This window comes from Aulonocara stuartgranti, assembly GCF_965226115.1.
Source record: "Aulonocara stuartgranti genome assembly, chromosome: 3".
NCBI classification, from domain to species: domain Eukaryota; kingdom Metazoa; phylum Chordata; class Actinopteri; order Cichliformes; family Cichlidae; genus Aulonocara; species Aulonocara stuartgranti.
Window position 1 is genome coordinate 14729934 of NC_138941.1, and position 23760 is coordinate 14753693.

Genomic DNA, 23760 nt, shown 5'->3' on the forward strand with positions numbered 1-23760 from the left:
AGCAAAGTATCCAATAGCAGTGACAACTCCTCCACAGTAGCAGGTGGGATTTTTCTGTTTTGAGGACGGCTCCTTTTACCTGTCACTACGGATGGTCTGTTTATGTTTTGATCAAGAGCCTTTTTTTGGGCAGCTGAAGAGGAGAAGTCCATCTTATGGCCAACCTCTGGCTGTATCTTGGTCATATTACCCAGCAAAACCCAGTATGCAGGTTCATCTGTAACAGCCCTTGTGCCACAGATCCACACTGTTGCTTCTACTTTAAACAGAAGAGCAGTGACATGGCTGCAGGTCTCTGCGACTCCGGCCATACAGGTGCAGTGGGCGGCTTCAACCTTCCCTGTGATGCTCACAGTGACCCATGGCTGCAATGCTGGTTCATTCAGTCTTAGAGTGCAGGACCTGAAACACACACAGACAAAGTTCATTTAAATACATAGAAACAGAATAATGTGTACAATGTGCAAGAAAAGGTAAACACATATGGGACAAATGGAGAGCATTGCAACTGCTCCTCCACTTTGTCACAGTGCGACTGTTGTTTGTAAATGAAAACTTATCCCAACTACATGTGCTGCTGACCTTTGACCTTTTCTTTAGGTGCACAGAGGCCAGAGGAGTCTGTGGAAACATCCAGAACTGAGGCAGTGCTACAGATGTCTTCAAATAAAGTGGTGTATTATCCATGGATGCGTTCCATTCCTGTTTAGACCTGCTCGCTGTCAATGGGCTTCATTCCATTTCAGACTGCCGGTGGTCGGCTGGAATCTAAACTCAACATGGCTCCTGTGTTAGAAGAGCCTCTGATTTTAAATATGCACATTGAATAGTTTCTTTCCAGCACTGTGGAGCTACCAGCCCAGTATATGTAGCCCACAGTAGATGGAGTTTTCAAGCTGGACTGACAAACATCAGGACTCATGTGATCCCTACATGTGGACCTTTCACAGATGGATCCAAGTGCAGATTCAACTCTGCATTACATTTGACTTCAGCTGTTACACACTTTCATTTTCTAGCTGTGTCACTTCCTGCTTTTTGGATCAGATAGTTTATCCATGTCCACAAATGTTTGGCTGCATATTTTTATCATCTATATTTTCCAGTCTTCATGCAGCCGATATTTCATGTGAACTCCAATCTGCCACCTGCCATCACGTTTTCAGGGTTAGTTCAGTGTTGGACATGTAGGACAAACAGCAGCACATGTTCTCTAAATGTTTGCAGTTATTTTTAAATGACGCTGATACTACATGAGACATTTTCCACATTTATTGTCTTTGAACAGAGAATAATAAAGCCATCAAACATATACAGGCTTCTGCAAATACAAACTTCTGTGGTGCATTTGATGACCTGCAGAGGAGAACAAGTCGGGCTTTTCAGCCCTAACACAACCTCTTTGTTCTCAATACTACAAAACCTTAAAAGGCTGATATGCAAGTTTGCATGAATCACCAACACAGTTGTGTTTGTTTCTAGTGTAGTTATAAATAAGGTGATCAAATATCTGCTGACTGATTAGATCCAGTATCTATTACAGATGAACTGGATATCACAGCATGTTGTTGATCCGTCATATCAAACTAAACAGTGTTGCTGGTGTAAATATACTCCAATAAAGTCAGATGGGCTGAGGGCTGCTGTTGCCAGGTAACAATGATGTCACACTGGATCTTCTGATCTTGAGCATCGTAGCGCTCGGAGTCTGATGTTGGCTCATGTGTTGTTAAACACCAACATGACGTTCTACTAGTCACGGCCTCACCTTCACCCACTGATGCTGATCACACAGACCCACTAATAGAACTGTTTTATCAGGTTTATGCAGCATCACCATTAATGTCACATTTAATCAGACCACATTTACATTACAAGCCCACTACAACCATTATCAACATGTTAAATTACATTATACATCTGCAGTGATTTAAAGCACCACTATTTTAACCTGATTCATTTTTTCCACCTTAACAGTTCATTCCTCAAATCAAACAAGATATTTGACTCTCAGAAAATGTACCAACAAATATTTTTGCAATAAAATATTTATTTTTCAGCTTTTACAAGTGAAATCAAACAAGTGTATTTAACACTGAAACCAGAGTGGAAGCTGCTCATATAGAGTCCAACCCAGGCTAAAAGTAAGCTGAGTAGAGCATCATCATCAAAGTGTCGGCTCTCTGAACACGGTGCAAGATCGCCATCTGCAGGACAAAACTAGTTTTTCTCCTCGTCAACATCAAGATGACGTCATCGTACAGCAAAACGTGCAGATCAGGTGACATGACTGTCTGAGAGGCGGAGTTAAACTGTGGCAGGTAAGCATGCGGAGGAGGAGCAATAACATGACGCTGGAACATCATCATTGCATTATACAGTTTCCTCTCTAACTGGACGCAGCTGTGAACAAGAACAGCTGTGGAACCAGGGTCCTGAGTGGCATCTATGGATGAATGCAGGTCAGTGTGTTGCTGGTGGAGGTGATGAATCACAGGGTCCATCTCACGTTGGAGTCACAGATTCTCTTCAGCTGCTCTGCTCTTCAAATGTAAGGAATCAACGGCTCTCCTTTTCAGCTCTGTTGGAATATCACCTTCTTCTGTCTGAGAAATGTTAATGAAACAAACCTGACAAAACACAAACAGCAGCAGTAACAGTAAATTGCACTTATACATTCACTGAAAACCCACATTTGAACTCTACCTACTTGTTCATCGAGGCATGAGCCCAAGGGCAAGGAGACTTCACAGACATGTTGAAATTGTGATGTGAAGACGGTGGACTGTGGTGGCCACTGCAGACTGTTGGACTCTGTTACAATCTTCTTCAGTCTCTGTTACAGACGTGGATTTGATTGGACAGCTTTATAGCGACTCCCTGTCTGTCTCAAACAAAGCATTTACATTCAAAAAGACATTTACAGAAAACACCAACAACACATGATATTATTTATTATATATTATAATCATTTATTCATATTTATTTTTCAATGAAGATGACAACCAACTGGAGCTTGAATCATTGAATTTACACCAAGCACTTCAGATATATTTGAAGATTTCTACATTTTATAACTAGTGACAAAAATTCTTTGTGTTGTCAATAGAGACACATTAAAGCAAACTTTGCTTGATGACAATAAGCTCAGTTAAATCAGTACAATAAGTGTGGAGCCCTTCCCTGAGAACGTGTCTGCGTAGGTTCTCAGTCATCCAGGTCATGGTAGTCGAAAGAAGCAACCACAACCTCCCTGCAGAACATTTTGCAAAGTGAAATTTGTTTATTGTCCCATCAACAGTTTACCTGCAGAATGGGTACAAATATCTTTTCTGTGAGGAAGTGATGCAGAAAATACAATGTTTCCCTCTGTGACAATGAAAAAGTGCTTGAGATTGAGTAGAGCGATCCTTCTTCCTTGCTTCATTTCTTGCTCGCAGTCTCTCAGCGTTGACTGGAAAATCAAATCAGACTCACACCATCTGCTTGTAATGTGGGCGTGTCTGTCAGTAGTTTGAAGAGAACTCTCTGGCCTAAACACAATAGGAAGATCAACACCGCCCCAAAACAAACATTTCCAGATTAGATGAATGGCACCGTAATTGGAAATGGTAACATTAACACGTTAACTTCCTGTGTTTGGTCTGCAGTGGGTGTCTCGTGATTCAGGGATCTACATTTAAAAACGCACATGTAAAACTGACAGCAAGGTTTTCCCATCATATAGTCGACATAACTAAGCACAACTGTTAACCTTTATGTTTGCTAACATTTGAACTCTTACGATTGGAATATCAACAAAACACTAAATATAGTTTAATTCAATCCTACCTGAGCTGGTTGAATTGAACCAGTTTCAAATTCAAGTTCAAATTGTATTTATCACACACACAAAACCATACACAGTATGACATGAGGTGAAATGCTTGTAGCTGTGCAATGCCCGACCAGTTTCATGACATACTTCCTCTTCCATCTGGGAACAGAATCTAAAGACAGGAAGTAGCCACTGTCAGCTTCCTGAGTACCCAATAAGAAACAAATCAGGCAAAATCAACAAACCTTTGGGTCTCGTTTTCAAAAGTGCATGTTTGTCAGCTTCTGTCTCTCTTTCCATCCACTGTTGGATGTCTTGTTCTGAAATAGTCACTTGGACAAACATGGAAGAGAAAAGATTCACTTGCGACTACAAGCATACGTTCCATTAAAGTCGGGTTTCTCGGGGACTCTTTCAGGATGGCAGAAATCTCCTCCTCAGCAGACTTGTGACCTTCTCCTCTTTGTCCCATCTCTGAAGGAGCTGCACTTCTATCAGTAGGAACTGTCAGCTCTCTCAGTTTGAATGTAAATGAGTCATTTTAACTACTAATACAGAAACATGTGTACCTAGATCCGATGACTTCCTCCTCCCATAATGCAATAATGCATCAGTCAGAATTTCCAGTCGATGTGATGGAGTCATCTCTTTGTGACTCCTGCAGATCTTCTGAGGAAGGAGCAGAACCTCTCCATGCCTTCTCCATCGTTCAGCCCAAACCCAGGAAGCCGTCGTGTGCTCTAAAAGATTTCTGATTAACACATATTTACTGTTTACTGTACAAGAGTTTATCAAAGTATGGACTGAATAGTGTGTGCATGTGCTTAGGATGACATGTGTGTCAGTTTGTGTACATTGACCAATAAATCATAGCTGGCACTGCAGTTTATGTCCATAAACATGGACAGCCAGGGAAATACCTCGAGGTGTTCCTCCTCCATTTGTCTGATAAACACCAAACAGTGTTTTATAAACAGGAAATGTTGTTCTTGTGTCATATAGTAAAAGAAAATACTCACATGTATATGTGAGGACGGCACACACATGGTGTCGTATATGAAATTCAGCTTGATGTTCTTGTCCTGGTATCTTTTCACCAGCTCACTGATGACATACGTTGGATCTGCTCGCCTGTTTAAAAAAAAGATCATCTCAATGGTTTCGAGTCGATAAGAGAAATAATATTTTTGGGAAACATTTGGTGACATTGTTGACTGTAGGTTAATGACGTAAGCATTGATTAACAACTCAGCATTCTCCATGAATCATGTTCAAAAACATAAAGGGAATTTCATGACGACAGGAGGCTCCAAATACACCAGTTACACCAGTTACACCAGTTACATCCTGTGTTTTTGGCTGGTTTTGTGACTGAAGTAAATTTCCAGCTTTAAAGTTGCTACAATCCTAATTACAAAAGGAAATAGTAGTCCTGAATCAACCATAATATCTTTAACATGACAGAAATTATCTTTAAAATAAAATAAAAAATAGGGGTATGTGTGTGTGTGTGTGTGGGGGGGGGGGGGGGGGGGGGCACTCAACATCTGCACATTCAAAAACATCTGTTTCCATCACAAATACTTCAAATGTTGTCTCTTACATAACCAATCCATTTAAAACTATGACTTATTTAGGAGAACTCCTCACTAGTGATGGAGCAGTGACATGAAATTTCCTTCAACATTTCCTCAGCTCAGCTGGTTTGGAGCTATCAGGATGAGACAGCAGATATTCCTCTACATCTTTGTCTCTTACAAACATGATGTTTCCATGAAAGCGCTCAATAATACTTCTTCTTTTTCTTCCAAGACCAAAGTAGGCATCCATGGTCACAATCATTGTGCCATCAGTCTGAAACCAAACATCAACACTGGTTCATCCATTTCTGTCATTGATGGAACCAAATCTTATGACAGGATTATTAACTTGGTTGGTAGATCATTAGATAGCACCTCACAGACTGATCACCAACCCACTCCAGTGCACATAAGAGTAGAACATATGATCTAGTGTCAACATTTACGGACTTTTTAGCCTGAAACATTTTTATATAGAGAAATGTGTCAAATGCTGTTAAACTGTAGGAACTGCATTGTTTTGCACTGAGGAATGACACTCTAGTGTCCTCAGTTGTTGGTGAAATACTGAGATATGAACCTGCTCGTTTGAAGCTTTAGGAGTAAAGAATTATTGTCAATGTATGAAGACAACAATGATTTTTTTGGATTAGCTACAGAAACATGAATTTATATCAATCGATGATACAGCAGCATAACAGAATGACTCATTTCTGATGTCGTTACGATATCAGGTTGGAAAATGTTGAACCTAAAGTATTAAATGACCTCCAGAAAAGTAAGACAGTGAGTCATCCCACAATTGTTTTTATGAACCTCCTGAGACCCACTGCCCTCATATGGCGACATGGTGATGATGGTAGCTCCACCTTCATCCTCCTCTTGCCAATATATCCACTAACCCTCTGTGCACAATCTGTCTCAGCCTCTCAGACTTTCAAACCTGAGCTGTGCCTGCCATGTACTCATTGCTAAACCTTTTCATTTTGTCCAGTCCAAGCATTTAGAAATAAATAAACACAAAAACACCATTCAAAGATAATTTTTACTTTTTCTACTTATCAGGTACGACCAATCTGAAATATCTTTTGGAGAAATGAACATTATATCCTAAACTTGACCTCAGGCCCATCAGGTTAATGCAGTCATTACATGGACATGTTTCATTTTAAAATGAGATCAGAATAGTTTGGCATTAAGTCATAAATCTGTAAGAACAAACCTGTTTATCTCTCTTGTGTTTACTGCGCGGGTCTGTGATCCTCTGGTAAATGTAGCTGTAAATGTTGTTTTCAAATATAGATGAGTACTGCTGCGTTCATACACCGATGTTCTCCATGTTCTTTGCAAATAATGCAAATGCTTGTGGATGGTGCTGAGGATTTATATGACATCTTTCAGTGAACCCCACAGGCTGAGTTCTTCTCTCTTTGCCTAACTGCTTGCTGTCTCTGAACCAAAAGAGCTCCAAGTCACATTATCCATGTTCTCAAGTGCAAGTGCTGATCCATGTTCTCAGCCAGTGGTGTGACTGGTGTGGGGACAGGTGAACCAGTCTGACTGAAGCTGGGAGGTGAGGACTTCATTCATTCAATAACAGCCCCTCTCGCTCAGTTTTTTCATTCGCTCTTGCTCAGATCTCTGCGAACCTGCTCGCAGTGTGTCGCTCAGTGTGGTTTATCATCTTCATCTTAACTTCCTGCTTCTATCATGGTTAAAGCTGATGAATCCTCTGGACATCAAACACTGATGGTGTTATTGGAGCTGAGTGAAGTTTGATGGCTTTATTATCCACGCTGTGACACATGGCAGCTGTCAGAGCAGAACACATGAAGTCAGCAGGTGTGTTTAAATTCAGCCTCTGCTTCCTCTGGAGGTCCATGACATCACAGCGTGGCTGCAAAGGGCGTCCAGAATCCTAGCCTCCCACAAACGTGTCCACCTTCTCCCTGGATTTGAAGCACAGGTGGGCCCACCCTATCCCAAGATGCATTGCAGCGTGGTGGTGGAACATATATTTTGGGTCCAGAGATGGAGCAGCGCTCTCTCTCTAAGTCTTTGAGGCTGTTTTCTGTTTGAGTCTGGCTTCAGTCTAATTTAGCAGCTGTGACATCAGAGATTGTAGGGGAGGAACAGCCACACCCACAGGTGAGTTTCCCACCCAGAAACACAGTGTGAACATCACCTCTGTCTGCGCTGTGTTGGTCACAAGCTTTGTTCTGGGCTTTAAAGTGGAGGGTGGAGCTTGTGAGTGATGGAAGCTGAGAGCGGTGTTTGCAGATGCTCAGTGTGACAGGATGTTGGCTGCTGTGTTTGCACATGCTCAGTGTAACAGGATGTTGGCTGCTGCGTTTGCACATGCTCAGTGTAACAGGATGTTGGCTGCTGTGTTTGCACATGCTCAGTGTGACAGGATGTTGGCTGCTGTGTTTGCACATGCTCAGTGTGACAGGATGTTGGCTGCTGTGTTTGCACATGCTCAGTGTAACAGGATGTTGGCTGCTGTGTTTGTACATGCTCAGTGTGACAGGATGTTGGCTGCTGTGAAAGCTGAATGCTCTCTGGTTAGAAGTGATGTCACACATTAGGATAACTGTGCTAGCTTTCTGTCAGAGTACCAGGGCCTCGCTTTGACCACATGACTCTCAGTACATAGCATGATGTGTGCGCTGTAAACAGGAAGCAGAGGAGCAGGACTGAGGTAAACCTCTGAGGGATCAAACTGAGACTGAGCTCCAGATGTTTCCACATGTTTCTGCTCTGCGTGTGTTTGATGATTATTTCAGGTATAGATGATGGAATATGACCAGTCTGATGTCAGCCTGCTTCTCTGACAGCGCCTCACCTCTCTGTGCTGCCCCCTGCTGGCTCTTATCATTACTGACTGAGTCCTTGCTGCCACTTTATTAGGTACAGCTTGCTAACACAGGCTCAGACCTGCTTTGCCTTTACAGATACCTTAAACCTTCATGGCTCAGATTCAGCGAGGTGCTGGAAACATCCCTCAGAGTCATGTGATCAGTGACGCCTGCTTCAGCACTGACAGATAGAAAAGTACATCCACATAAACAGGAAATATAATAATAATAATAATCAAATGCTGATTCTCAGCTTTTCAGCCCTTTGTCTGGATGTTAATCCAGCAGAGTGTGTTTGTGATGACAGTAAATAAATGTTAGACTTACAGCTCCTGTTTTACTGCATTAAAGTGATCAGATGACTTCAGCGCTTTGACATGGATGGTAGTGAAAGCAGGACATGACAAATGTAGCACAGCAGCAGTGTTTAACACGTCTGAGCTGGAAACAGAAACTCTGGTATGAACATCATTCATAGATCAGCTTCCAGCTTCTTTTGCTCGGCTACAGTTTAGATGGATTTGCATTTAAAGATGAGACTAAAATGGTTAGGGTCAGGAGGTCAAAGGTCAGAGCTTCAGTGGGTCTGAGGGCGGCCTCACGCTAGAGAAGGATGAAGGAGTCTGACCTGAGCCAGTGTTTGACATGAACACATCAGCACTGCTGTCAGTGAGCCTAACGACAGCCGTTAGCATCATTTCAGTGTTTCAGTCATAAAAACACTTCCTGTCACTGTGGTGGTTACAGTGACATCATGCAGTTTGTGCTTTGACCTCCAGAGGGCGACAAATCAGCACAGACAGAGAGCTCCATTCAAACTTTGCTGCCAAAAGTAATAATTCTTCAAATATAATCATCAGTGTTTGAGCAGTTATGATATCAGGGACAATCTAGACACGTGTGACAATACTGAACATGTCACATGACACACCTTAAACATCATGTGATCCACTCTCAGTCTGCACTTTGATTCATTACTTCAACAGGTTGAAATTAGATTTGAAGAAACCTTAAGTGAAATAAAGCTTTCATCACAGGATTCATGTGAGCAGCAGATGAACTTTGTACCAACAACATCTTCAATAACAGAGTCTGAATTAAGCTCAGGTGTTGATGCTACTCCCTGATTGGATGGTTGGTTTCAGCTCTGCTCTCAGTCTTTACTGCACAGGTGAAGGTAGAAAGTGTGACTGGATCTATAGACTGGAAACAGAGAAACATGCTGAACATTTGAAGCTTTGCAGCAGAAATGTTCATGTTACAAATACAGCAGAGCTGATCTGTGATCAGTGTGTTCACACCTGCAGCTACAACAAGGTTTCATGTCTTCACACGTCAGCATGTGAACTTTACTCTGACTCAGTCTGAGCAGTCAGACGGCATATTTTTAAAGTTAACACATCAGCACACACAGAGCTGAGCCCCTCCCACCTGTGCTGAGTTTCAGGTGGAGCCCCGCCTCCTTCCAGGAAGCAGCTCACCTGTGTGTCCGTGTTTAGTGTCCAGGTGTGGAGCGGAGCTTGTTGTTGGTGTGTGAAGAAACTGTAAGTTTGCTTTGTTTCCTCCTTTAACAGTTTGTCTTTAGGAATTTTACTGTTTGTTCAGCTCACGTTTGATTTCTTCACACAACAAACTGTGTGTTTGTATTTCCGGTCTGTCCATTAAAGTCAGTGTGTAATGTTTCCTGGCTAACATCAGCTGTGTGCAGCTTAGTTCCAGCACAAATCTGCCGCTCCATAGTTCACGGTAACGGACTCACAGCTGGACCAACGAGGCCGAGTGTGTCCGCCACTCTGAGCTACGTTCCTGTTTTGTGTACTTGTAGTTTGTACTGTGTCCCAATTAAGAGAGTGCACGCTTGAAGTACGTGCACTACGTGTACTACGTGTGGTGCGTCCTATAATTACGAGAAGTGCGGAAGTGAGAGGTTTGTAAAGCGGGACGGTCTAGCCTTCGTCGCGCTGCTCAGGTTGCCTAGCAACCATGATACTAACAGCGAGAAACGTTTCATACAGCTTTGTTTGACAGAAATGGAGAAAAAATGTTTTGTTGCTCAGCCATTTTTGTCATGATATCACTTTGATTAGTTGAGTATCTGAGGCTGAGACCACAGGACTGTAAAACATGATTGTTGGGCTTCATTTCTGTGCTGAACAGTCATTTAAGATTAGTTAGTACATAACAATTATTTAATGTTGTTCATGAGACTAAAGTCATCTCACTGTGGTAATGTAAATATAATATGGCCAATATTATATTTATTGTCAGATTATTATGATATATATATTAGAGATGGACCGATCCGATATTACGTATCGGTATCGGTCCGATACTGACCTAAATTACTGGATCGGATATCGGAGAAAAAAAAAAATGTAATCCGATCCATTAAATATCACGAAAGCACCTCACAAAACTTGCAACACGCCGTAACTCGCCTCAGAACGTTAGCACGTCGGAGCAGTATGCATCACGTGATAGAGCGGCTGTGGCATGCGGGACCTGTCGGTGGTCTGGATAGCATTTGGAGCTTCGCTAGCAACCCGGCATTTCATCTCCGACAAAGTTATCCCGAGAGAAGTAAAGCAAGTGTGTAAGTCCATCTCTGAATGTTTGTAAAGCATTCCCATGTTAAGCTTAACAAGCGACTGCCTCTCGCTCTCCGGCTGCTACTTCAATCGTGAAACTTACTTAATTACTTGCTTAATGATCAGCTGATCGGCTTTTCTGTCGCGAGTCCGTCTCTCTTGTTTGTTTTTGGCCCACTTTGCACCAGAAAGAGGAAACCAGCGGCTGAACAACAGCAGAACGTTTAAGCTTGATAAGCTGTTGTTAGAATTTATTTAATATTACTTTCTACACCAGGATCTTTTTCTACGTAGCTGACGGCTGGTAACTGTGCAGGGGCGGATCTAGCAAAGTTTAGCCAGGGGGGCCGATAGGGCATTAACAGGGAAAAGGGGGCACAAAGACATGCTTTTCTTTCTTATTCTCATTTAAAATGTCTAGCTTTTAATAAATAATTATCTGACACCCAAAGTTTTAATTTGATGTAAAATGAATAGAAGTCAATTACTGTATATAGTGACTATTAAGTCTAATATATATACCCTAGTAAGCTATAGTACTTTTTCCTTTGGGAAGGTACCATCTGTGCAGTCTGCAATTTTGTTGAAGAAAGATGTTGAATCTATTTAATATTTCTTGAAAAATAATTGATTTCTGTGCATTTTTTTTCACACTGCATCAAATTAAGGTTGATTACGTCGATTAAGCATCATGAGGTGGAGCGTGAGGGGTGGTTCCCTATTTTTTATTTATTTATTTTTGTTGTTGCTGGGAGTTGGAACCCTATTAGTTAGGTTGCTTAACTCATTCACTGCCATTGACGGCTATAGACGTCAATTGAAAGCATACGTTGACTCATGGCTGGCAGTGAATGAGTTAATATTTATGCTAAGTACTCTTTAAAATACCAGAATAGGGAGGATGGTGTAGGTTTAAGTTTATTAGATTGATCAGTATTGCTGAACTATGAAATATTTTTTTTGTATACAGGTATAACAGAATAGCTTTAGTGTAGTTGTTGTTTTAAACTTGAGTATGAACTTTCAGACTTGCAAAATGCAGCAAGATATTTTAAAAAACAGTTTTGTTGATTAAAAAACACTATATCGGATTCATATCGGTATCGGCAGATATCCAAATTTATGATATCGGTATCGGTATCGGACATAAAAAAGTGGTATCGTGCCATCTCTAATATATATATTACAGCAGTGAGCTTGAACTCTGTGTCAAAGATTCAAGTAGCAGTTATTTATATTTCTTATCACCTTAAATCTTCAATCAAAGACAAGTATCTTTGACTGTGTATATATAGATGTATTATATATAAGAAACAAATGTTGTTCTTTCAGTATGTTGGCATTACTAAATTTGGCTCAGTGCTTACATATATGTGTAAAAAGCAAATGTACGAGCTGTGATAACTGTGTCTGATAGAATGAAGAGTAGACTGATATATGAAATATTCCTTTATTGGGTGAGAAAATCAGATCATGTCATAACTGCTTTCAGTCACACAGAATAGATATCAGAGCCTTAAACAGGCTGACTTCTGCTAAATGGGTCAAACTGGGCAGAAAGTATACAAACACATAACATCCTTATAGAATATGATGTAACACTATAGATCAACTTAGCTCAGAATATATAAAGCATAAAAACAGTTACAGCAATATGATGCAACAAACACAGCAGTGCTACTGATCCAAAATACTCAAAGCTTCATAGAACTGAAACAAACATTTATTTTTAGGTCCATTCTGCTGCTGATACAGACTTTAGGTTTCTGAACATTAAACTTGTTGCTGCCTTTCATAGTGTGTAACTTGAAGGCCCTGAGTACTTTCTCCCACACTGAAAACACTGGGAGGATAAAATTATTTAAACATTACCTAATAAGACTGATTCAGCACAGACAGTTATGTTAAACTTTCCTGGCAGTCCTTCACAAACAGGGAACAGTCTGTCTATTCTCTCCATCTGTCAGCTGCTGCTGGCTCTTCCTCCTCCTCTTCCTCACACACTGTTGAGTTTTTCCTGGTGGATCATCAGGGATGCAAAGCCTCACAGATGATGTGCAGCAGTGGGTCCCTCAGTCTGTCCTCACTCTGGACACTTGCAGTCGTCACACATGGAAATCAAATGTGTGATAAGCTGCAGGATTCAAACACAAGTGTGACTTATAAATACATGTTCATACTTTTATTCCACAATCAGAGAGAAAGAAACAGAGAGAGAGTGCAGGACAGACAGACAGGTGACAGTCTCAGGTGTACACACTGCTACACAGCAGCACCAGAGAAGCAGGATTTAGTGTTTGTGTTATTACGAGTGCTAAACAAGAAGAGTTCCAGATGGTGCAGTGGACACATGTGTGACTGCTGTGATTAAAGCGTCTTTCTTTCAGCTTAACGAGTGAACCGTCAGCTCGTTCAAACACACGTTAAAGTGCGTTTGGCTCGACACCACCGAACAGAGGCAGCAATATAACATAGCTAACATTAACAGTGCAGTGAATCCTGCTTGTGCCGTGATATTCAGGACTGCAAACCGAGCAGCATCACTGACTTTCAGCCTGTTGTGTTTGTGGATATATGACTGACTTTAATTATTCATAGAATCATCACATTCTCTGTAAGATTAAGGTCGACTATCGTACGGCGTATAAAGTAAAGGCTTTAAAACCAAGTTAACGCTGAAAGTACAAACATCACTAATGTCACATAACTTTGCTGACATGTGGCCAATAGGAATGTTTTAATGTTCTTCATTATTAAACATTTGCACATAAATAAGTGACATAATATTCAGTACTTACTTCTGAAAGTTTACTCTTTGGCCCCTCCGCTTCTGCCGTCTGCCGTATAGGGCTTTGGAGTTGACGTCACACCGCAGTGCATTGTGGGATTGCTGCACCATGTCAGAAGGCCACAAATCAAAACAAACACACTGTGTTGGAAGCAGGACTGTCAGAACCATGCTTAAAATCAGCGCAAAAGACAAAGGGCTGTATCGCAACCGATTGCGCCAAGACGCCAAAAGACGGTACTTGGACAAAATAGCGTGCATCGGTAATGTGGACCCGTATGAAATAAGGCAGCGGAGCGGAAACCCAGACAGCCTACTGCCGTTGTCCTATCCCGATATTTTCGCGTACCTTGTCTGTGGAGTCAGCGCATACATGGCGAATCATTTTCGGAATTATAAATTCCTGGAGGCGCACATCTAATTCACAAACGGTTGGGTACAAGATTTGGCCGTTTTTAAGCCTCCACATTGTGAGTACGTTGACCATATGACCAAGATACAGCTTGAGGTTGCACATAACATTGACTTCTCCTCAGCAGCTGCCCCAAAAATTGCTCTAGATGAACGATTCACGATTGATGCAAGCTGTGTGTTGCCATGTTTGCATTTCACGTGTATGTACTTGCTAAGTACATGTGAACAGATCTTGAATAAAAAAAAAATGAACATACTTTTCTGTTTTATTGAAACCACTTTACAGAAAGTACAATTATTTACAATGAACTGTACATGCAACACAACAGTTTTATGAATATTCAACAAGAGCAAGTTTCATTTGGCCCTGGTTTGACAACCACACTGGGGCACATATTCAGCAAAACACAGCACACCTTAATAATCTTATCAAGCAGTGTTCTGCGCCGGTCCGAGTTTGACACAGGTATGTCGTCGTGCGTGCCCCATGTGCAGCGTTGGAGCCAAGTCTGGATTTGTTACATCCATTTCATATGCTGGTTTGAGTGCAATAATGCCAAATAATAAGCCTCTCCGTCAACATGACGTGGTTCTGCAGCATCACACATTAGGATACTTTATCTAATTATCTTCATTCAAAATAACACTAAAAGCCTATTAAGAGAGATATGAATTTATTTAGAACTCACCAGAAAGAAAATGCTGCGAGCAAACCAACAAAAAATTGGGGATGGCAGAAAACTCGAGATCCACTCGTCTGACCTCTGCAAACCAAGCTTGACGTATTTGTTTAGAATGTTGTTCACACCTGTTGAACTGACTGAAACTTCTAGTCACAGTAAATCAGTATGTGTCAGTGAATGCATCGTGTGTGCTTCGTGGCTCCATCGATTGGACTGAAAGTAGAGCAGCTGATGGCAGCTTCGTCTGCCTCACACTGCTGTCTGACTGCATTCAGCTGACACTGAGATGAAGCAGGAAAGAAGCAGCTGATATTTGGACAGCACACATGATGAAAGGAGGATTTCAGTTGATGTGCACATGAATGATTTGTGTTTCCTCTGCAGGTGAAGGTAGAAAGTGTGTGTGAGCTGATGTGAATTGAGCAGCATGGATCAGTGTGAGGACAGACAGGAGGGAGTCCCTCCCTCTAAAAGCACTCTGTGTGGGGAACATGAGAGCCAGACCAAAGCTCAGAGGTGAGATGACCATCTCTAACTGTCCATGACTCTTCTCCATGTCACAGCTCAGCACTCACATCACTGCTCCATCATTATTCACAGGAATCAGCCCGGACCTCCACCCAGCTCTGTGTCCTGTAAGAGTGACGTGTCTAAAGATGTCATCATTCATTTCAAAGTCTCTGCTGCAAAGAGGTGAGCTGTTAGTAACATGAACTCTCTGATTTAAATGATTTTGATGTTTCCTGGTTTCTAAAATGCATCTCTGTAGCAGAGCAGTGTCTCCAAGGACACACAGGCTCAGCTGTAACTGTCAGTTTATCTGGTTTTAAGACACATTTGGACTCAATTGGCTGTTTTTAACTATGTATTTTAATCAGAGGTGTAAATCTAGACCTCACACATCTGGATCCTAAACTATGATAGAAACAGCTGCTAGCAGTGGGTAGTTTGACTTTGATACGCTGCTCTAGAAAGCAAACAAAGGTTTGTGCAGCTCCTCTTCAGAAAAGTGTTCAGAGAGCAGCTGCTGTATTAGACAAAGGCTCGTCGTGTGAGCCCAGATGTGTGTAACAGCTGGATGAAGGAGAACCATCACAGTCGCGTCTCCATCCCGCCTTTATTAATGAACTTCCTGTTGCTTGCAGATGACAGGAACACATAGTGTTTGTGCCACGTGATGCTGCAGGATTTGTTAACGTGTCCATGATGGTAACATCTCCTCGTCTAACTGCAAACACATGAGCGCTCCTAACGGCAGCTATCACAGCCACACAGGCAGACTGTGTCTCACTGTTGCATTCAGGGACATTTGTTTTCCTGTAAAAAGCTGAACTCTAATCTAAGAGGACTGTTACTGACAGGAAACAGCTGCATTATCTGCAGTCTGTGTGATCACAGCTGCTTCAATCACTTTATCAGAGAATTGATCATTGAATAAAACATATTTGTGTCTGCAGAGGTCAGAGGTCACAGTCTGCAGGATCCAGCTGTCCGTCTGTGAGGAGTGACCGGTCCAAAGATTACCCTCCAGACTTCAGTGCTGAACCTGGACCAACGAGGTCAGAGACCTGTGATGACTCCTTTACATGTTTGTGTTTTCCTGGATAAATATGACCAAAGATTCATTAAAAAGATAAAAATATTAGACTTTGTCCTGTAGCGCTGTGTGGCAGGCAGGATTGGACCCAAACACAACAGGATGAAGTCAAAGAGGCAGCTTTATTTCAGCTGTGAACATGCAAACAGCAGAAATAAGGAAACATAACTGTAGGTTTGCAGTGAATGAAGCCTCAGCTCGACGCTCCACTTTGTCCCTCTTTTCCTTCTCCAAACAGCCACATCAGGAGTCTCTGATGGAGTTTTAAAACATTTCATTACAAATGTCCAAAGATGGGTTCAGGATACCTGAATCCACAGTTATTAAAGCTAAAATAGTTCACAGGGTTTGGACTTTGCGAGGTGACGAGAGAAATCTTTAAACAGTATTTTTATCACTTCAGTTGCTCTCACAGCCCTGTTTGTTATTTTAGTAAGTAAGTAAAGTTTATTTATTAAGCGCTTTTCATAGACAGGTAGTCACAAAGTGCTGCACACAGAGATTAAAATAAACAGTATGATAAATAGCAAAATGCACAATATACACAATATAGAGTTTAAATGTAAATGAAAAATATAAAAATGTAAACAGCATTTGTCAACAGAAAGCTTGTTTAAACAGTAAAGTTTTTAACTGTTTTTTAAAGGATTCCACAGAGTCAACCAAACGTAGTTGTAGAGGTAGACTGTTCCACAGCCTTAGTGCCACAGACTGAAAGGCTCCGCCCCCTTTCGTCTTCAGACGTGTTCTGGGAGCAACCAACAAACTCTGAGTCTGTGAGCGGAGACAGCGAGCAGCAGTGTATTTAGTGAGAAGCTTGGATAAATAATCTGGGGCCATTTAGTGCTCTGTACGTTAAAACAATCATTTAAAACGAATTCTAAAATCTATTGGGAGCCAATGTAAAGAACATAAAATAGGAGTGATGTGAGCTCGCTGGGTAGAGCGAGTTAGTAGTCTGGCTGCTGCGTTTTGTACAGCTTGGAGGCGAGAAAGAGATGATTTATCCAAGCTGGTAAACAGGGAATTACAATAATCTAAACGCGATGACACAAATGCATGGACAATTTTTTCCAGTTCAGCTAAGGAGACCATATGTCGCAGTTTAGAAATATTCCTTAAATGAAAGAAACAGGAACGAGACAGAGACTTTACATGTGAGTCAAGGCCCAAAGAAGAGTCAAATATTATTCCAAGATTTCGAATATTTGGCTCAGCAGAAGAACAGAAAGGGGCAACAACTTGACTGATTTTAGAGATCAGGAGGAGCTATGATCATGGTCTCTGTCTTGTTCTAACAAGGTAATTGTTAGAAAGCCAATCAGAGATTTGAGTTAAAGCCTGGACTAGGGTGGACAGCCTATCCAGCTGATGAGGCTTAACCAGAGCTCTTATGTTTCACTCAGTGCTCCCACCAAACACCTTGGAGGACACATTAGTGTGATTTAGATTTCATTGCTGTAAACACCAGTCACACAAGCTAACCCATGGAGGCAGCAGCAGGCTTTGTGTTTGGTAAAGTCTGCTGGCTTAAACTAAGAGAGTTTAGTTTGTTAGCACAAAGAGCTGTCAGCTAAAGCCCAGAATGCACTTTGAATACAGACGAACTGAGAAAAACACTTTAAATACAGCAAACAGTCAAACTGACCACATGTTTTTCTGCTGATCATCCACAGCAGTATGTTTAGCATTCATGCTAGCAGCAGGCTATGACTGTTAGGGTTGCCAACCGTCCCTTAAAAAACGGAATCGTCCCGTATTTAGAAACAAAAGCACACGTCCCGTATTGAGCTAATAAGGGACGCGCTTTGTCCCGTAATACAGTGAGAATCAAAAGTAGTCTATAAATGTTCATGGAATTAACGCTTTGTTGGAAAGCATAATTCCCAGCCCCTCTCCTGCTTTGTGACCAATGAGCTGACAGCACACTTATGACAATTCAGATTACCGCTCATCTCATTGGTCGAGGAAAGGTCGCTTGCGGAGAAAATACCGGAAGACAACAGATGACCACAACAAGAAGCATGGCCAACAGGGAAACAAACGCCGACACTGCGGTGCAAGTCTCGGACGACAGTACACCTAAAGCTGGGCAGACACTGTGCGATTTTTTCAGTCACGTTATTCAGCTCCTGCTCAAACTGCACGATTGACTCGCAGGGGTTAGAAGTTGGTAGGTCACGATGCAGGTCTCACACTATACCGCCCGATGCTCTGATGCGACCCGAGTGCTCACACTGTGCCTCCATAACATGAAGGTTATAACAGAAAATCTGTCGCTCTCCCTGTCTTTCACTCACACAGACACACACACCACCACCATCAACTTTGCTAAATTGCTAATGAAAAACATGATCAGGCAGCTGTGATTGAGCAGCAGTGTAGATCCAACTATTTTCACGGTTGTTGTGGTCGTGATAATTTTGTGATGCCACATCGAAAAGGCTCGGATGAGCTTTCCGAAGTTCTACAAGTTGTGCCTCCATCGCTTGTGTCCAGATCACACGCTGCACAGCCGTGCTGCTCCGTCTTTTTCACCGACGTTTACGTGTTTGCGCGTGAGCAGTGTGAGCGGCTCACGAGCGATTGATGATCGGGAGCTGCTCGAGGTGTTAATCGCTTCTCGTTACCCCACGTATACTACACGATGCACGATGAAGGCCAAAATCAGGCCGATCACCAAATCGGTCGCACGACTCAAAAATCGTCTCAAAATGGGCCAAAAATCGCACAGTGTGAGCCTAGCATTAGAGCAGCAATGTTTGTTTCCCTCACAGAAAGAAAAAAAGGCTGCAAAAGCACAGGGAGGAATGGGAAAAGGGAAACACCTGGCTGGGAAAGGTCACCATAACACCTATAAAGCGCACTGCACTGTGTGCCGGCTCACTTTTTCCATAGGCATGCTTCTAATGGTGGGCACATGAAGAACATGAGGGGCGTGAAAGCTCGGGAAACCCTTAACCAATTTCTTGTCCACCAGGCCACGGCAGAAGCAGATATGGTATGTAAACACTGGTTTGTTTTTTAAACCCTCTGGTTAAGGTTAATATGGGCATGTGCAGTGAATATCAGCGCTATGTGGCCAGAAGTGTTATAATATAATTTATTTTGTGTAATAAACAACTGCAAGGATAGATGATTACAACAAATAGATCACTAATACATAAAAGTAATACATAGATGAATAATGATGATGAGTTATGATGCGTAATCATGGGAACAAGCGGGTTTACAAACAGGAGCAGCTGATTAGCTTTAGAAAAGCTGAAATAATACCTCAGCTGAAGCCAATTGTACTAAATGCACTAAATGTGCACAGTTACAAGAATATTTTTCGTTCTATTGCTTTCTATTAATTTATATAATTTTAAGTTAAGCAGGACAGAGTTCTTTTAAAGAAAGATTTACTTATATTCTCAAAAGTTAAGCATGACAGGCTTCTGTTTAAGAAAGAGACCTGTTTTACTGTGTTAATGTTGTCATTTTGAGCTAAAAATAAATGGCTAAATGATCATTTGTTTCCCATATGGTCATATCACAAAGAATACGCATCTGCTTAAATCAAATTCAAGTCAAATGGTTAAAAAATAATTTCACACACACAAAAAAGAGCTACCACACTGGGAAGGGTGAAGACAACTAGGTTGCCCGGCCCTGGCCACGAGGTGTCCCTTATTTATTTTTCAGGGAGTTGGCAACCCTAATGACTGTCCACTGAGCACCAACACAGGTAGGAGTGAGCAGTGATGAAGCAGGACTGTGGGCAAGTTTGAGCTACAATCCTATTGGCTTCTCAGTTTCTCCAAAGAAAAGGGGAAAAATTCTTGGTGTTGTGAAGATGTGAGTTGGTCTTGTTGTCGTGGGGCTGGAAGGATGCTGGCAGTGAGAGGCTTTTCATACAGTGTTCAGTAACAGAATGAGAAGAAAGCCACTGCACATGAAACAAGGTGCTCGTAGTGTTTGTTTACTGTGTTTGTGCCACAATGTCAGATCAGTTGTAGATTCACATGCAGACTTGTCCAGTGAAACCAGTGCAAGTACTGCAGTACAGAGCAAAGACTAAGCAAGCCAGGAGAGCTCTCCAACTTTCTGAAAGTATCAGGATATTTGAGTGATAAGAAAAAGTGGATCATGCAACAATGTCCCTCAGCACACAAAACAATCAAAGCAGAATAAATATAATGTTTTAGATCAAACACTTACAGGGACCTGAAGAGAGAGAACCAACAAAATGTCATGGCTAACAGAGGAACTCAAGCACAGACTGAGTTCTGACAAACAAAAAGGTGACAGTTTATTTACCAAAGGGGTGAACCACAGTGCTCTATATATGTACAGTGAGTTGGGGAGGGGGTCCAGGGCTCCAGGGAAAAGAGGGAAGGGAGTCCACACTCACTCCTCTTCAGTCACTCTTGTCCTGCTCTCCACTCACACAGCCACACACGGGAGTCACAGGTAAGCGTCTGTAACCAGGTCCAGGGAAATATTTACTCAAAGTATACTCAAAGTTAACCCAACTGGTGAATTTAGAGAGAGATTTCTTAGCAAAGAACTGAGATCATGAACACAGGAGGGTCAATGTCCCAGCGACAAACTGCTCCATGCCGCAGCGTTAAATGGTTACCGGTAAGCCCAGGTGAGTCACCAACAGTTGGTGTAATCATCATAGCTGTGTGGACCAAGAGCGAGAGGCCATTACAAGCTCCACTCAGGCAGGCAAAACAATAGCAGGAGAGAGCAAAACATAAAACCTGAAAAGCCATCATGAGCCAGCCAGAGAGACACAGAGTTTATACTAGAAGAGAAACCTGCTCATCTTCATCATGTTTGTTTAAATAGAGAAAATCAGAAGTCTCTGTGTGTCAGACCACGGCTCTACACGGACACTTCTAAGCTGCTTCAGAGTGAACTGACCCAGATAATCTGCACACAGCGGCTGTAAAACAGTGAAAGTCATAACTGTCTCTCTCTGATGGAAAGCTTTTATTGTGAAGTCAGGAAATCTGCAGGAAGTGTTGAGTTTGTATTCATCACTCAGTGTTTAATGAGACAGGCAGACAGGAAGAGCAGCTCATTAGTGTTGATGAAATCAAAGGAACCGTGAGGAACTGCAGTTTGGTCACATCTGGATGTTTTTCACTGACAGTAAATGTTTTAGTGATGAAGAAATGTGTTCACAGAGAGAGGAAGAGGAGTGATGTTTGTGAGGAGGAGCAGCTGTCCTGCTGTGCTTTGTGTCAGGACGTCCTGAAGGATCCAGTCTCTACCAGCTGTGGACACTGGTTCTGCAGACAGTGCATCTCGTCATACTGGGACCAGTCTGCTTCATCAGGAGACTCCTCCTGTCCCCAGTGTGGAGAAAGATCCAGAGGCAGAGCTGGACTGCAGACAGCCAGTCAGAGCAGCTGTGTACAAAGTAAGACTGAACATCTGTCTGCTGATGGACTCATTTCTGAAAACTGGACTTCTTGTGTTGTTCAGACATTGAAGAGTTTTCTTTCTCTTTAGTCTCATTGTTTTTCTTTCTTTCAGCAGATGTTGGTCTGCAGGAGGTTTTAGATGAACATAAGATCAGTCTGAGGAGGAGATGTGAACGTGTGACTGAAGGAAGTGATGAAACAGGAAGTAGAACCCTCCTCAACACCATCTACACTGAGCTCTACATCACAGAGGGACAGAGTGAAGAGGTTCATACCCAACATGAGGTGAGGCAGCTGGAGACAGCTTCCAAGATGGACACCCTCCATGACACTCCAATCAGGTGCCAGGACATCTTTAAAGCCTTACCTGACCAACAGAGACCCATCAGAGTGGTTCTGACCAACGGCGTGGCTGGTGTTGGAAAAACCTTCTCAGTGCAGAAGTTCACTCTGGACTGGGCAGAGGGCTTGGAGAACCAACATGTCAGTGTGGTGGTTCTGCTTTCATTCAGGGAGCTGAACCTGATCAGAGATGAGCAGTACAGTCTTCTGGAGCTGCTCCATGTTTTCCATCCAACATTACAGAAGGTCACAGCAGAGAAGCTGGCTGTCTCTCAGCTTTTGTTCATCTTTGACGGCCTGGATGAAAGCAGACTTTCATTGGATTTCACCAACAGGAAGCTGCTGTCTGATGTCACACAGAAGTCATCAGTCAGCCAGCTGCTGACAAACCTCATCCAGGGGAATCCGCTTCCCTCGGCTCTCGTCTGGATAACTTCCCGACCTGCAGCAGCCAATCAGATCCCTCCTACATGTGTTGACAGGCTAACAGAAGTACGAGGCTTCACTGATGCCCAGAAGGAGGAGTACTTCAGGAGGAGATTCAGTGATGAAGAGTCCAGCAGAATCATCTCCCACATGAAGACATCTAGGAGCCTCCACATCATGTGTAGTATCCCAGTCTTCTGCTGGATCACTGCTACAGTTCTGGAGCACATGTTGACTACAGAGCAGAGAGGAGAGCTGCCCAAGACCCTGACTGACATGTACTCACACTTCCTGCTGGTTCAGACAAAGAGGAAGAAGAACAAGTACCATGAGGGACATGAGACGAGTCCACAGGAGCTGACGGAGGCTGACAGGGAAGTTCTTCTGAAGCTGGGGAGGCTGGCGTTTGAACATCTGGAGAAAGGAAACATCATGTTCTACCAAGAAGACCTGGAGCAGTGTGGTCTGGATGTGACAGAGGCCTCGGTGTACTCAGGAGTTTGTACAGAGATCTTCAAAAGAGAGTGTGTGATCTTCCAGAAACCAGTCTACTGCTTTGTTCATCTGAGCATTCAGGAGTTTCTGGCTGCTGTCTACATGTTCCACTGTCACACCACCAGGAAGACAAAGGTGGTGGAGGACTTCTTTAGGATAGACTGGAATGAGGATGATGATGATGATGATGCACGCAATTCTTGGAACGAGCCAGCTCTGGATGATTTCCTGAACAGAGCCATGGAGAAATCCCTCCAGAGTAAAAATGGCCACCTGGACCTGTTTGTTCGCTTCCTTCATGGCCTCTGTCTGGAGTCCAACCAGAGACTCTTAGTAGGTCTGCTGGGTCAGACAGAGGTCAGTCCAGGAACCATCCAGATAGTCATCAACAACCTGAAGGAGATGAACAGTGTTAAAATCTCTCCTGACAGAAGCATCAACATCTTCCACTGTCTGATGGAGATGAACCACCTTTCAGTACATCAGGAGATCCAAGAGTTCCTGAAGTCAGAGAACAGATCAGAGAAGGAACTCTCTGAGATCCAGTGCTCAGCTCTGGCCTTCATGCTGCAGATGTCAGAGGAGGTTCTGGATGAGTTGGACCTGCAGAAGTACAAAACATCAGAGCAGGGACGACAGAGACTGATTCCAGCTGTGAGGAACTGCAGAAAGGCTGGGTGAGTCCAGATGTGATCATTAACATCATTGATCAGTGTAGGTTAGTAGTTTAATGTTGAAAATAAAATCAGATT

General features: G+C 42.6%; 2 protein-coding genes across 3 annotated transcripts in view; both read left to right on the forward strand.

Moving 5' to 3' along the window:
- LOC309702569 (uncharacterized protein) overlaps nucleotides 1-23760 on the forward strand; it is a 1256944-nt gene that overhangs the window by 432174 nt on the left and 801010 nt on the right.
- LOC309702578 (protein NLRC3-like) overlaps nucleotides 9717-23760 on the forward strand; it is a 174090-nt gene continuing 160046 nt past the window's right edge. For both annotated transcript variants that reach the window (XM_082527188.1, XM_082527189.1), the window contains exons 1-6: nucleotides 9717-9799; nucleotides 15113-15244; nucleotides 15329-15421; nucleotides 16186-16287; nucleotides 21506-21741; nucleotides 21858-23685. In XM_082527188.1, the coding sequence (XP_082383314.1) occupies nucleotides 15156-15244; nucleotides 15329-15421; nucleotides 16186-16287; nucleotides 21506-21741; nucleotides 21858-23685 (2348 nt within the window). In that variant the 5' untranslated portion in view covers nucleotides 9717-9799; nucleotides 15113-15155. The remainder of the gene's footprint in view (nucleotides 9800-15112; nucleotides 15245-15328; nucleotides 15422-16185; nucleotides 16288-21505; nucleotides 21742-21857; nucleotides 23686-23760) is intronic.